The 14,156-nt window shown below is 39.5% G+C and overlaps 1 protein-coding gene across 4 annotated transcripts; it reads left to right on the plus strand.

Moving 5' to 3' along the window:
- The first annotated feature begins 10 nt into the window (after positions 1-10).
- On the plus strand, positions 11-14,110 carry hspbap1 (hspb associated protein 1). Of its 4 annotated transcripts, none has more exons than XM_036593944.1 (8): positions 11-120; positions 1,046-1,252; positions 4,239-4,423; positions 5,747-5,883; positions 8,362-8,533; positions 11,484-11,567; positions 12,477-12,587; positions 13,329-14,110. In XM_036593944.1, exons 2-8 carry the CDS (start codon positions 1,069-1,071, stop codon positions 13,839-13,841), a joined length of 1,386 nt encoding a protein of 461 aa, XP_036449837.1. In that variant the 5' UTR covers positions 11-120; positions 1,046-1,068; the 3' UTR covers positions 13,842-14,110. The 4 variants fall into 4 exon arrangements, with proteins under 4 accessions (XP_036449837.1, XP_036449689.1, XP_036449920.1 ...); XM_036593796.1 differs by having other exon boundaries at positions 116-205; XM_036594027.1 differs by lacking the exon at positions 11-120 and adding an exon at positions 121-205 and having other exon boundaries at positions 1,067-1,252.
- The last annotated feature ends 46 nt before the right edge of the window (positions 14,111-14,156 follow it).

The raw sequence follows: 14,156 nt of genomic DNA on the forward strand, positions 1-14,156 counted from the left end.
TCGCCATGTGGGATCTGTGTGGTCCTTCAGTAAAGAGGCATTTTCAGAGCTCGAAGAGCCGGGATGGCCGCTGTTTCACTTCCTGTTCGTTTTTATAAAAATCTCAGCTCTACCCCTCACGTGAGTTTGTTTACAAGCGAGAAAAATGAACGGGAAGTAGTTTCTGGGAAAGTGAACGGGTGTACACACGTGTAGCTGTTATAATGTGAGAGTTTTGATTATGTTTTGTTACTGTTTGGTCTTTCAGCCGCATTCAGTTGTAATCTGTGTAAAAACAAAGAGAGGGAAGTGAATAAAGTATCGACCTGCTTTCGAAAAGTACCTCATTGGGCCCATTGACTCAGTAAAGACAAAACAAACGGCTTGAACGGAGCCTGCAGTTCTCTTACCAGAAAACCAGTTTCTCTTTCTGCAACGTCATATTGTTTTTACTTCTGTATTGTTGATTGTAAATGGAAATACAGGAGAACAGTGATAGCTAGTTGGCAATTCTCTGGATGTAGGGTTTTCTTAAATATATTTTGAATGTAGGCCAGGTGTTTTCCTGGAGGCCAACATAAAAAGGAGAACAACGTAAAAGGCAGCCTTCGTAACGTGGTTAAAAATGTTTTTATTGATGCACTGTTGGGTGTTTCACTCAGCTTGTATGTTAATATATTACACAGGACGATACTGTGTTAAGATGTGATCACACAAGAAGTGAAACACTGCTGTCTTCGTCACTTACTGTTTGTACAATGGTAATGTCAAAGGAAATGAGTTTTGTCTGTATGTGAACAATCCAAACATTGAGCGTCATTCGCCAAAAAATAAGTGTTTTTTAAATTTGTTCTTGTGAAAGGTCTATGTCAGATACATAACGTGTTTTTAAACCGCAGAGCTTTGTGCTCTTGAGTGTGTGTAGATTCTTTTCTTACCTAACAACGAAACCCAAATAAGAAAAGACTGGTGAATGTCAGAATCATTGTGAACTGCTTAATTGGGTTTTAAGAAGAAATTTCTTCTTAGGAGTGGTTGGTGAATGAGGCCCAATATTTCTTCCCAGTGTTACCAGTGATCTTTGCAGATATGGCCACCAAACCCTTCAGCCCAAAGGAGGTGCAGAAGATAATCCAGTTTCTGCATAAGCCAGCCGTGTTCCTAAACATGACCGATGACTGGCCAGGACGGGAGTGGACTCTGGAGCATTTGGCGCTCTGTCTAGGAGAGAAGTCTGTGTGCTTTCGTATTGGGAAACAGAGTGAAGAGAAAGGTAAGCACTACAGCTTATATTGTTTATTCGGACTAACAAATGGAGAAGCACCAGTCATTTTTAAAAATGTTTGATTACTTAAGTTATAAAGTCTCCATTATGGATCATACTGAAGAGCTCAGTGACTTTAAACATAACACTGTCTTAGGATGCCACACATAGTCTCTTTGACAAATTTCTGCCCTGTTAGAGCTACCCTAGTCAACTGTAAGAGCCTGTTAACACCTTGCATTAATGTGTGGTTTGTGTCCGGATTGTACTTGGATAAACTTTGACTGGATTCCATGTACACTTTTCACTAAAATGCATCCCCAGTGTGCCCCGATGAGCCAGTTGTTCTTTTCCCAGGTAAAAAGCATGTCATCGCATATGTCGTTTCTGTTTTACTTTTATGTTTACACACTTCCCCTTTAAAATATCAAAGAGAGTCAATAAGCTTGGCTTGGGTGCTTTCGTCAACCTGGAGTGCATGAAGACACTTGGTTTGAGGCTAACTTCAGCCTCACGTGTCCTTTTATTTCATTGTTTTTCTCACACCTGCTAGTCGGCAGTCAGCAGATGCATTTCTGCTAACATAATTGTATACAGATAACATGTTAAAAGTGGCCAAGATCTGTCTGACCTCCTCCGAATGTGGATAGAGTGATTCGAATGTAATCTGATCACAATGTGTCCTGAAAATTTTTACACCTGGCTTTTCCTGCAGTCAAGTGAAAGCCAAATGCCATCCAGTCACCAAAAACACTTGTTAATGCGAAGTGTAAACAGGCCCCAAGGTCCTGTTATTATGAAGTGGAAACCTCTAAGTGGAAAAGCAAGACCCATAAAGAAATGGTTTGCTAAGTTTATTGTTGAAGATCTTGACTGGGCTGCACAGAGTCCTGACTTCAACACCATCAAACACCTTTGGGATGAATTGGAATGTTGTCTGCAAACCAAGTCTTATCATCCAACATCAATGCGCTTCAGCCATTACAGAGTCTAGTGAAAAACCATCCCAGAAGAGTGGAGGCTGTTGTAGCAAAAGGGGAGAATAACTCCATATCAGTGCTAATGATTTTGTAACGAGATGTGATGTTGAAGTGTCCACATACAAACCTCAATTCCAGAAAAGTTGGAACAGTATGTGAAACAGAAATTAGTGATTTGTGAATCCACTTCAACCTGTCTTTAAACAAAAACAGTAAAAGACAAGAAAATGTTTTTGTACATATTCGCTTATTCTCAAATTGATGCCTTCAACATGTTTCATAAAAAAGGTTGGAACAGGGACAATTTAAGACTAGGAATGTTGTGAAATGTTAAAAAAAAACATCTTAAACAAGTTGTGCATTTATGCTTTGGTCTAAGATGAGCCTCCAGGAAAGGCCTAGTGCTTTATGTGCAAGGGTCAAGGCTTGCCACTTTCCAAAACTGTGTCACTTTAAGAACAGCATTCCTCGCTGATTGATTTTGTTGACTTCAGATATTTCACCCTGCATGTCATCATAAGATTCAGCAGATCTGAAGAAATCTGTGTGTAAGGTGCAAGCCTGAATACCTGTGACCTTTAATTCTTCAGATGGGACTAGACTGAAAACTGGCATGCTTCTGTGACAGATATCACTGCATAGACTTGGGAATACTTTGACAAACACCACTGATTTCTCTGGGCTCAAACTCATCTGGACTAATACACAGTGGAGATGTGTATAGTGGTCTGATGAGTCAGCCTCTCAGTTAGTTTTTTTTTTAATAATGGACATGATGTTCTCTGGGCCTAAGTAGAGAAGGACATTCAGATTGCTACCAGCATAAAGTTCAAAAGCCAGAGTCTGTCATGGTATGATGGTGTATTAGTGTCAATGGCACGGGTAACTTGCACCTCTGTGAAATCACTATTAATGCTGACAGATATATGTGCTGCTTTCTAGACAACTTATTTTTTAGGAACGTCCATGCTTATCGCAAACTTGTCAACAGCAAGCCACATTCTGCGTGTTGCGAGCACATGGCTGTGTAATCAGAAAGTGAGTGTGCTATACTGCACTGCCACTGAAAACATGGTGCATTATGAAGCACACAGTACGACAACTAAGGCCCAATATGGTTGCGCAGCTGAAAACTTGTATAATGGAAGAACAGCAAAAAAATTCTGCCTTTAATATTGGATCAGTTGATGTTTTCAGACCTCAAGCTTTTATTATGTATTATTAAAAGGAAAGAAGATGTAACACAGTGGTAAACATGCTCCTGTCCCAACTTTTTTGGAATGTGTTTCAGGCCTCAAATTTGGAATGAGCATACATTTACAAAAAAACAAGGTTCGTAAGTAAATATACCAAATACCAAATTTCAATTTGAATAGACAAAAATGTGTTGCAAATGTACCTTTGTAGCGTTCATGAATATGGTTTATTTGCACCTCAGTTGAGCCTGCCATTTAAGTAGCTTTTTAAAAACCCGTAAACTTTAAGCTGGAAATCGAGATTCTAGACAGCTCTGTTTGTCAGAGCTCTCCTTGCTGTACATCAATGGCAGGACCAGATAATTCACTCTCTCAGCATGACAAAGGTAGACATTTCTTCCAATACTGTGTTGGTTAATTTGACTGCTGAATCAATTTTTACAGCGATGATTTCTGACAAGAGACACCCACTCAGAAGAAGTAATTTAGCACACTAGATTATCATTGCTGTTCACATACAGGAACGGACACATTGTTCAAGCTAATAGGAGAGCAAATCAAATCATTTTCTTGATTTAATTGAAAGATCCACTTACAAAAGGTAAAAGGCAGTGGATAAATAAAACCTCATAATAACATGCAGGTTGTAGAGATTGGGCTTTTCACTCAAATATTGTATTGAATCAATAAACATTGCATTTAGTTGAGCAGATGCTGGCATTACATTGTCTTTGAAGCCTTGTTGATGGCAGTTTTTCTAACAATCTCTCTCTCTTGCCCTCTAGTCTGAGTTCATTTCTGTCTTTCTTTTTTTTCCAGCTCCTCTTTTTGAAACTGAATGCTCATATGTCAAAGCAACCCTTGCAGAGTTTTTGTGCTGGACCCGGGGAAGCAGTGACTCATCTGTGGGTCCATTCACTGCCTACCCTCTTTCAGAGTACTGGGCTTATGCTGACTATAAGTATCTTGCCCTGCTTTTTCAAGACAACACCACCATGTTTAAGGTAACTCAATATACTGTGCATGCATCCCTCTGTATTATCCTGTAATCTTTTCTTTTATTAGTTTTAATGTTTATTGTTTGCTATATTTTCACTGTCAAAGTACTGTAATTTTAATGATCAGTACCTGTTTTTTTTAGTTTAATACATGTAAATAAACCACACCTATACTGTATTTTAACCCTGCTGTTGTTAAGTACAGACATAGAATGTAAATTCACAAAAACAAATTACCACAGACATTTTTCCCCCCAGTGTAATGAAGTCTTTTGTCTCATGCTTCTTAAATGGCAGCCAGAATTACTGTATACTAAATTCTATATAGTGGAGCTATAGTGTGTACTGGAAATCCCAGTTAGGAGGCCCAAGAATATATCTGTTAATGGATACATTGGGTTGACATTAAATTATTATATGTGGGTATTATATAAAGTATTGTATGTCATTTTGACATTCACACCATTGCTGCTGCCCACTCCCATCGAAAGGGCAGAATTTTTTTCATGAAGCATTCATCAGTCATAATCAATAACTTCTGATATTTCCTTGCCTTTTATGCTTTGAATCTTTCCTCTATATTACACACATTTAAAGCGTCCTTTAAATGAGTCTTCTGATAGCTCACAAAATTGCTTACAAAAATGAAGCAATAAATCACTCAGTGTGATTTCCAACTCTTGTCCTCAAACCTTATGGTGCCTTATGTTGTGGTGTGTTCAGTTTGCAGACAGTGATGGTGGAGAGGCTGCATTAGTTTGCCCCAAGGTTGTTTTGACCTGAATGTGTGGCTCTGGCATTCTCCCTCTTTCTTTGTAAATGATAATAAATGCTCATGAGCTGCCAGTGTTCTCTCTTTTGACAGCATTCCTACCAAAGCCAAGCCCTGTGAGACTGGCAGACATGAGCTTTTCTTAAATGATGAATAGTGCCATTTAAAAGTTGCTGAAAGCCTAGATTGCACAGTCTGTCATTTACAGTCTCCTGGATATGTTAATGGTTTCATTATCCAGGTTGCTGGGCAGCATCCTGAACACTTTCTCAGTTTCCTTTTCGTTAGTTTGAAAGAAAATGATTGACAGCTCAGATAGTTATAAAATCTAGTGTGCAACAAGTAAATATGCTCATTTTTTTCATTTTGCATCACAATCATTCTGTCATGGAGCAAAATATGAAATAATGAATGCGTAGATAATGAGCTGGTCATGTGGTGGGACCTTTCTCTTTATTCTCTTTGGTTATTCTGCCACATAGTGACCATTCACAGCAATGCTGCTATTAACACTGAATTTTTAATCAAAGCTCCAAATGAACTTTGATCTGTTGCAGGGTGTGGTATGGTCAGACTTTGGATACCCTGGCCGTGATGGACGAGAAAGCACTCTTTGGATTGGTACCAATGGCGCTAATACTCCATGTCACCTCGACTCTTATGGCTGCAATCTTGTCTTTCAAATCCAAGGCAGGTAATAGTGATATGTCTTATAAACCCACTAAAATTGTATAAAGCACAGTGAAAAAAGCTTTAGGACTGCTTTAAGATCCTTATAGAATAGTCCAATGTCTAAAGAAAATAAAAACATCTCACAGATCATTGAACTTCATCCGATTTCAGATTTAAAATGATTTTGTACAACTGTAATTATAAAAACAGTTCAATGACATCATGTCTTTGGGTTGTTGTCTGAAATATGAGTAAGTATTGTAATTTATTCAATGAAAATTGATTTGAAATTGAACTGTTAGTTTGCTATGTTCCTACACATGAGAAAGAGGACACTTCGCATGCAGCTGCAGTGAAAAGTAATGATGTATTGACATAATTTACAACCCACAATATTCAGACAAGTGCAGTGCAATAACTAGTCACAAGTGAGTTATAAAATTATATCGGATTGTTTCCATATCATAGAAAAAAAACTTTGCTGCAGTAACAGCAAAGCTCTGTTGATGTTGAATGGTTAGTTCAGATCACAAATGCCACTCCAGCTCATTACAAAGGTATTGGATGGTGCTCCACCACTCCAGAGACTACAGTACCACTGCTCCACAGCACAGTGCAGGGGGGGTTTATATCATGGTGACCTTAGGCCTATTCCATTGCCAGTGCTTTTCTGTGGACACTATACGAGCTGTGTCTGCAATTGACGAGCTGTGTCTGCAATTGACAACCTGTGTCAGCAATGGGTGCATTATAAAGTAGCTGAATTCACTAATTAGAATTGTCCAGCTTACAGAAATATAATTTAGATTTCTTTCACCATTGTTAAGAATCCCATGTGAAGAAGCGATTCTCTCTTTCACCACAGATAATAAGCTCAAACAATAAATACTCAAATAAGCTGCAGTTTCCACAGAGATTTTTTAGAAATGCAGATCAGCTTTGCTTTCATAAGCTCTAGCTACACTATCACAGTCTGATCACATGATACAGTCCCTCCTCTGAGCAGAACTTGTAAACAATCACAGATCGCATGGCAGAAAGAGGAGCAAACAGAGAACTCCCTCAAAAAGATGAAAACTCACATCCCACCCAGCATGGAGAAAGACAAAATGCTCAGTCTCATGAATACATGTATGTTTGCATACATGTATTCATGAGTTTGAATACTTTGAGTATGAAGTAAAAGGCAAGAGAGCATACCGAACTTAACCTTGCGTAGGAACCTGTTTTGTTTAACAAGCAGCTGCACAGACTGCTAACTGATTCACTGTAAAACTGGAATTGTTATGAGTTTCATTTTTCCAAAGTCCGTGTGACTAGAGCCATGTGGCCAACATATAATAGAAAATCTCACATAAGCACTAGCAGAAATGACCATTCTTGTCATGGGTGTTTTTGATAAACAAAGCCTGGTAATAAAGTAAAGATTTCCTCATGAAGCACTGTTATATAATGACTGGTGCAGTATGTGCATGATCATACGCTACAGCACAGTATGTGCCATTTGTATGTTGGCACAGTGTAGTAGTACATCGATCAGTCATAACATCAAATCCACCTCCTTGTTTCTACAATCATTGTCTATTTTATCAGGTCAGCTTACCATATAGGAGCACTTTATAGTTCTACAATTACAGATTGTAGTCCATCTGTTTCTCTGCATACTTTGTTAGCCTCCTTTCACCCTGTTCTTCAATGGTAAGGACCCTCACAGAGCAGGTGCTGGGTGGTGGTTCATTCTCAGCACTGCAATGACACTGACATGGTGGTGGTGTATTAGTATGTTTTGTGCTGTTACAAGTGGATCAGAGTTGGAGTTTTAAAACACTGTGGTCACAGGACGCTGCCCACTGGACTCTGTTGGATGGATATTTTTGGTTGGTGCACTATTCTCAGTCAAGCAGTGACACCACGCAAATAACACCTGTTCTGTGGTCCTGTGGGGGGTCCTGACCATTGAAGAACAGGTTGAACGGGGGCTAACAAAGTATGCAGATCAACAGATGGACCACAGTATGTAATTGTAGCATAACAAAGTGCACCTATATGATGAGTGGAGCTGATAAAACAGACTGATTGTAGAAACAAGCAGGTGGTTTTAATGTCACGGCTGATTGGTGTATATTCTACGCTGCATTTAATGTTGGAGCGACCTCACAGCTCTTGGTCAAAGTTGCGGTGCTCTACGCTAAGTCCAGTCCTAACTTCAAATAGGATTAACATGGTCAGCATCATAGTCAGTTTTTATTTTTATTTTTAATGATTATTCATTATTAATGTTGCACATTTAAACTGCTATAAAAAGACATTCAGCATGAATCTTTATGACATTAAAAAACATATTAAAAATGTTTTATAATGCATATCATAAAATGTGATAAAAGGTTAGATTAATATTGTGAGAAAGTTTTTTTTTTTTTTATCATGCCTATTTCTCATCTGTCTATATTTGTGTGCTGACATAAATAAATAAATAATTAATAATAAAAATCTCTTTCAGAAAACGATGGCATCTCTTCCCCCCTGAAGATGCTGAATGTCTGTACCCAACACGTATACCATATGAAGAGTCCAGCGTGTTCAGCCAGGTCAGCGTGATTAAGCCTGATCTGTGTAGATTTCCTGCTTTCAGAAGAGCCAGAACCCATGTGGTGACTCTGCAGCCAGGTCAGGTAAAGAAGAGTCTAGTCCAGCATCAGCCCAATCACAGACATACATTCAGCAACAATTAGGGTCTCAATTGCAATAATAATAATCATCAGACACAACATCGTTACACAAAAATGTTGTATTATGTGGACAATTCAAGGTGCATCCTGTTCTCACAGAACAGTCTGTAAAACAGATGAAGTGTGATGGAGTTCATGAGTAAGCGTGGAAAAGAAACAGCATTTCCTTTTCTTGTAGCTATGAATACAGTATTGTTGTATAAAATTTTTTTTCTGCCTTTTAACTAATGGCTGTCATAAACAGTTTGCAGTGATATGTCATGTTTTTGTCTCATAATTATATTCCAGAAATGCTTCTACAAATACGTCATGTAGTAAAAATAGAAGCATAAGGTCACATAGTGCCCTCTGTGTGTACATTGTCAATATATATCAGAATTCATACACAGTATTGCGAGTTCTCCCAGCGACAGGGTGAAATCACAAATGAAACAACCTTAAAGATACATACAGTTGTACAGTTGCATTTTAGATGAAAATATCCTTAGACAGGAAAGAATTACACTGAAAATGTGCATGTATTTGAAGAATATTAATTACAGTCAATGGTGAGCACAAAACTGAGTGTTAAAAGTGCACAAGTGTGCTCCCCCTATTTTTTATGAACATTTAACCATGTCAGTTTCTGCCAGGAGCAAAATGTTTTTTTACAATGACCTGTTAAAATGCAGTTTGAGTTTGAATGCTCTGTGTGGCGTCAGTGTGGGGACCTTTCTGCAAAAAAATAAAATAAATAAAAATAAACGTTTACAAAGTGATTTTTTGTATTCAAACTTGGCAAGCATAAGACGCTATATCCAAACAATCAGCTATCTTTTTTCACAGTGTGAACAATGCAGATGAAACAGTCAGCGGGGTGCACAAGTGTGTGCGTGTGCAAGCACATCCACCTCCTTCTGATTCCGGCAGCGTCTGTGAAGCCTCTCTGCTCTCGCTCTTTGAGAGGCGAGACGGTGGCAAGGCAATTAGTGGCAGTCCAACACAGCTAGTGTGCTCTCAGGGAGCGCATGCACTTTCCACAGCATACTAATGAAGACAGGAGACACACATGCTTCCATTCTCACAGAGAGATCCTAAAGCTGCTCCACTGCCCCAGACTGCAAATACTCAGCCCAGCCTTACAAATGGAGCATGGCTGAATGTTTTTGTTCTTTGTGGTTTTCCAAATGCCTCAACTTAGTTTCAAAGTTTGAAGTCCAGCGTGGTACTTCTGATCCTTGCTGATAAATGTGTCTCATCACAAAAACTAAAAGAAAAAAGAAATTGCCTCTGCAGTAACTTCAGCTGACGTCCTCTTTCTACAGGCTCATTTTTCCTCCACTAATGTGAAACCACCAGCCCATGTAGCAGGGACCCCTTCCTGCCAACAGCTTACTTAGAAAAGTGAAACAGGGCCAAAGACGGCAGCGATTAATCGATGTCATCGGCAGGAAAAATTTATAATCGATGCGTCATTTATTTAAGAAAGACGCAATGCCCTTTTAGCTAAATTACTGTTTTTAGAGGACAGCCTGACTCAAATGTTTAATTGCTATCACTCACAAAACGTCTGTCCCGAAAGCCTGCCAGGTTTGATCAAATTCCAGTAGAGTGATCTATGACAGAAGTTTCATTTCTTTAAAACTGAGACTGTTTGAATGACTAGCTGTCTGTTTATGTGGTAGCAGTGCAGTGGTCAATCAAATGGTCAGTGAAAAACACTGCTGGTCTTGCATTCAAAATTGTCTCTCAATAGTGACCAGTAAACACAATCTTAAGCGCATCGTGAAAAGGCCTATGTGAACAGTGTTGCTTTGAACTTCGGCTAATGATCGTATAGTAAAGCCATCAAAATGGACAAATATTATTTCTGAATTGCATTGGCACAAATTACAGGTCCCCTCGGTTGACTCACTTTTTGAAATAATGCTTTTGAAATTATTCTAATGTGTCTGTAGCTGTATAACTTGCAACCAAGCACTCTACAGTGCTTAACATATTGTTGTGGGCTGTTACCTTACTGCTATAGCTAGCTAACAGAACAGTCACACTGTGTCGCACTACGACATTAGAGTTATTTGACCTGGTCAGCAGATAGCCAACAGAGACCTCCTGACAATGTTCTGATACCAGATTTAAGGTCTGTTGTTTACCGAGTGAATCACTTTGAACCATGCTAGCTGAACATTTGTTACAAGCTTTCATGTTTGATGTTTTCCTGTTAATAATATTGTTTGTTTTGTGTTTAGTATTGAGTTACAAGGCTTTTGATATCATAACTGTGGTTGTAGGTTTGTTTTGTTCATCTGGTTTGCTGTATGTATATTATAGCCTCCTATCTGTGCTGCACCCTTGTCTGAATAAACTTGCACTGCTGCTGAATTAAAATACTGTAATCTCACAGTGACCGTTGTGCTGAAAAACCAAAGGAGACATTTTTTGTAGAAAGTGTAGAGCTTGCATAAATATAGACTACAGTGCTATCCAGTGATCTATTAGGCCCTGTCAGTTTCAATGAAGATAAAGGTCATTCAGTAGGTTGGCTGAGTAAGTAACACAGCATGACAGAATGCAGCTGACCTCTAGTGGCGAGCAGAATATTGACATGCGCTCTCTGTTTGTTGTCTCTGCCTGAGAAGACACTTGAGAGCAAGTCTAAAAGCCTGAGTGCTGATTTAGTGCTCTAATCTGTAATGTCAAATTACTCTGCTTGGCTGACTCCAGAACCATTGATGTGTTCTTGCCGACTCAACACACGTTTGTCTAATTTCGCCTTCACCTCTTTCCCCACACCAAATGTCCCGTCCTGGCTGGATTAGTTTTTTGTGCTATGTGCTACGTATCTTTGAGCTGATGTCCTTTTTCCTGATTTCCTTGTCTGGGCATTGATATTGTTTCTTTCTTTTTTGATTAGGTACTGTTTGTCCCAAGACACTGGTGGCACTACGTGGAATCAATAGACCCAGTAACCGTCAGCGTGAACTCTTGGATTGACATGGTAAGACATGATTGTGTATAGCTTCATGCTGTTTTGGTGCTGCTGTCACAGTGAATGTAGCATGTACAGGAACATGATGATGAGTGACAGCGTAGTGAGTGTAGCACCTATATAAAAACTGTCTTGCACAAATTACGTCAAGATTTAAAATGCGTATAACCGCTCATTTTGAATAGCATGACACATTTTTTTCTGAGTCATGATTCATGGCTTGCAGCATCACTGTGTCTGATGAGGTAGCCTCCACTGTGATGATGAGTGTAGTTTTTTTACACTTTTTTTGTTGCACTTGTGATGTTTATGTGGTTTTATGTACCAACAGCGGAAATTGTTCATTTTTATATGACCATTTTACAGCCTCCCTTTATCCTTGAAATTAAACAAGCTGTTTTTGTTACTGTGCTTTTAAGACTGATATATGCAAATGATCTCTCTCCTGATGAGCTGCCCTGTATTGGGTCTCATTCAGAAAGCAGTCCAGGCTGAAACACTGCTTATGACTTTAATGTGAATGCTAAACTGTTGTAAGCTGAAAAGATGGACATATGATAAATTACAGGTTTTTTTAAATAGATGTTTTGTAGCTTATTTTCCATTAATGAGTTGCATGGACTTGGGAGTGAATGGTACTTTAACAATGTTTACATACTACATCAAACTCAAAAAAGGGTGTTCTGGTTCTATAGGCCATTTAAGAGTTTCACTGGAGGATGTACACAGCTTAAAGCAGGAGCTAAACAATGCATGAAAGTGGTATATTGTTTCTAATGCTACATGCCACAGACATTTCCTGCATGGTCAAGGGAACGATCAGTTGCATCCATGTTACAAATCTATAGTATGGTAAATAATAATCATGATTAATCTCCCAAAATCACCTTCTTGTTGTGTATCCGTGTCCAATTGCAGAAGGTGGATGATGAGGCTAGAGTAGAAGAGGCTCTCACCAAGACCATCGTCTGTGCCCTGAAGACCACTCCAAGCCTTGACAACAAGGACAACTGGCTCAACCCTACTGAGGTATTCATATTGCTTTATGTGAACAGCATGCATTATGGTATCAGTCCGCCTAAGAAGAAATATAATAAAATATAATTTTAACTGTATAATATAGTTTATCTGCTCCACAGCCCAATGCTGGGGGGCTTTATGCCCCTCTAGCCAATGCGTGGCCTTGGGCATGGTGCCCTTAGGCTTATGTGTGGCTGTCCAGCTACATTTTATTGGCAATGCATTTCTATTACACATGTTGTGTGTGCACAGTTGATGGCCTGTATAAGCAATAGATGCTGAATTCTCCAATTAGCTGTATCTGGGTACCTTTGGACAGTGTATTTACCACTTTCGATAGATGCTTTTGGCCTTTTTATAAGTGACTAAAGCAGATGAAAAAAAAGAATGCTGACCATAATGCCCTTTTGCCCTGCAGGGGGTGCTTCTGTCTTGATTATCGATTTTTGTTTTCAGTGGTATTGGCCTTGTTCTCAGTCTGTACACATGGCTGAAAATGAGGAATCTGCCTTTTGGCTCCAGCCCAGAGTTTGTACAATAGCCTTAAGATTAGGAATGCAGTGCATGACAACACTGAGGACACAGCGCGTCACACTGCACCACAAGCTGCGCAGACCACAAGTCTGTGTCCTGTTTGTGTTGGATAAAATTATCTACTTGCTTTAGGTGAACTGAGGTCAAACTAAAGAGTTTGGATTATAATTGGACAGCCATCCTCACTGTGCTGACCACCATGTCTTTGTTTTAAAGGAAGGGATCCCTTCGCATGATGAAAACATGCAGTACTTGAATCTGGCAGTAAAGGCTTGTTTGGATAAAAGGAGCTCCTATGCTGAAAGCAGGCCAGAATTTGCAGGCCAATCCAGCGCTGCTGCTTTGAAACGGGACTCCACAGGTCATTTGAAGACGACCGCCACCGATGCCGCCCCGTTTTCAGTTTCCTTTGGACCTCACCTCATTCCAGTCATGTGCGTTGCAGACGAGTCTCAGAAACAAACAACTGCAAACTTCAAAGAGACTTCCTTGTCCAAAGACAGTGCTCATGTCTTCTCTCAAAACAGAGCAAAGCCTCAGGCTACAGATACACCTGGGAAAGAAGAGGGAGTCAGGGTATCAGGAGGGCCAGCAGAAGATGGAAGACATGGTGAAAAGTACAGCCATATATCCACCAATGATGTGCTGGACTGCCTGCTGCATCCTGATGTCATCACCCTGATTACACGACTGATGTTGGACAGACGAAGAGAGCTTGACTCAAAATAAATCGCACACAATTGGAGTCTTTTATACTGTATTCATTTTGTATGTAAACATGCTGTGAGGATTAAAGACAGTTTCTTTGATATGTGGAATGCTGTCAAGAAATGTCGCACATCAAATTTGAACTGTGTTCGTTAAAATGAATCTAAGTGAATCTTTTATGCCGTGATGTACCCATTCTCTCTGGCGTTCACATTGTTGGGTAAAAGTCAAGTGCTTAAAGCTCTGCTCAGGCACGCTCAGACATTCAGTGGTAGACCTCGTGCCTCAAATGCAGCCCTACTATGGTGTACAACAGAGCAAGACCTACTGACAACC

Source organism: Colossoma macropomum, unplaced genomic scaffold (assembly GCF_904425465.1).
Source record: "Colossoma macropomum unplaced genomic scaffold, Colossoma_macropomum, whole genome shotgun sequence".
Lineage (NCBI taxonomy): Eukaryota > Metazoa > Chordata > Actinopteri > Characiformes > Serrasalmidae > Colossoma > Colossoma macropomum.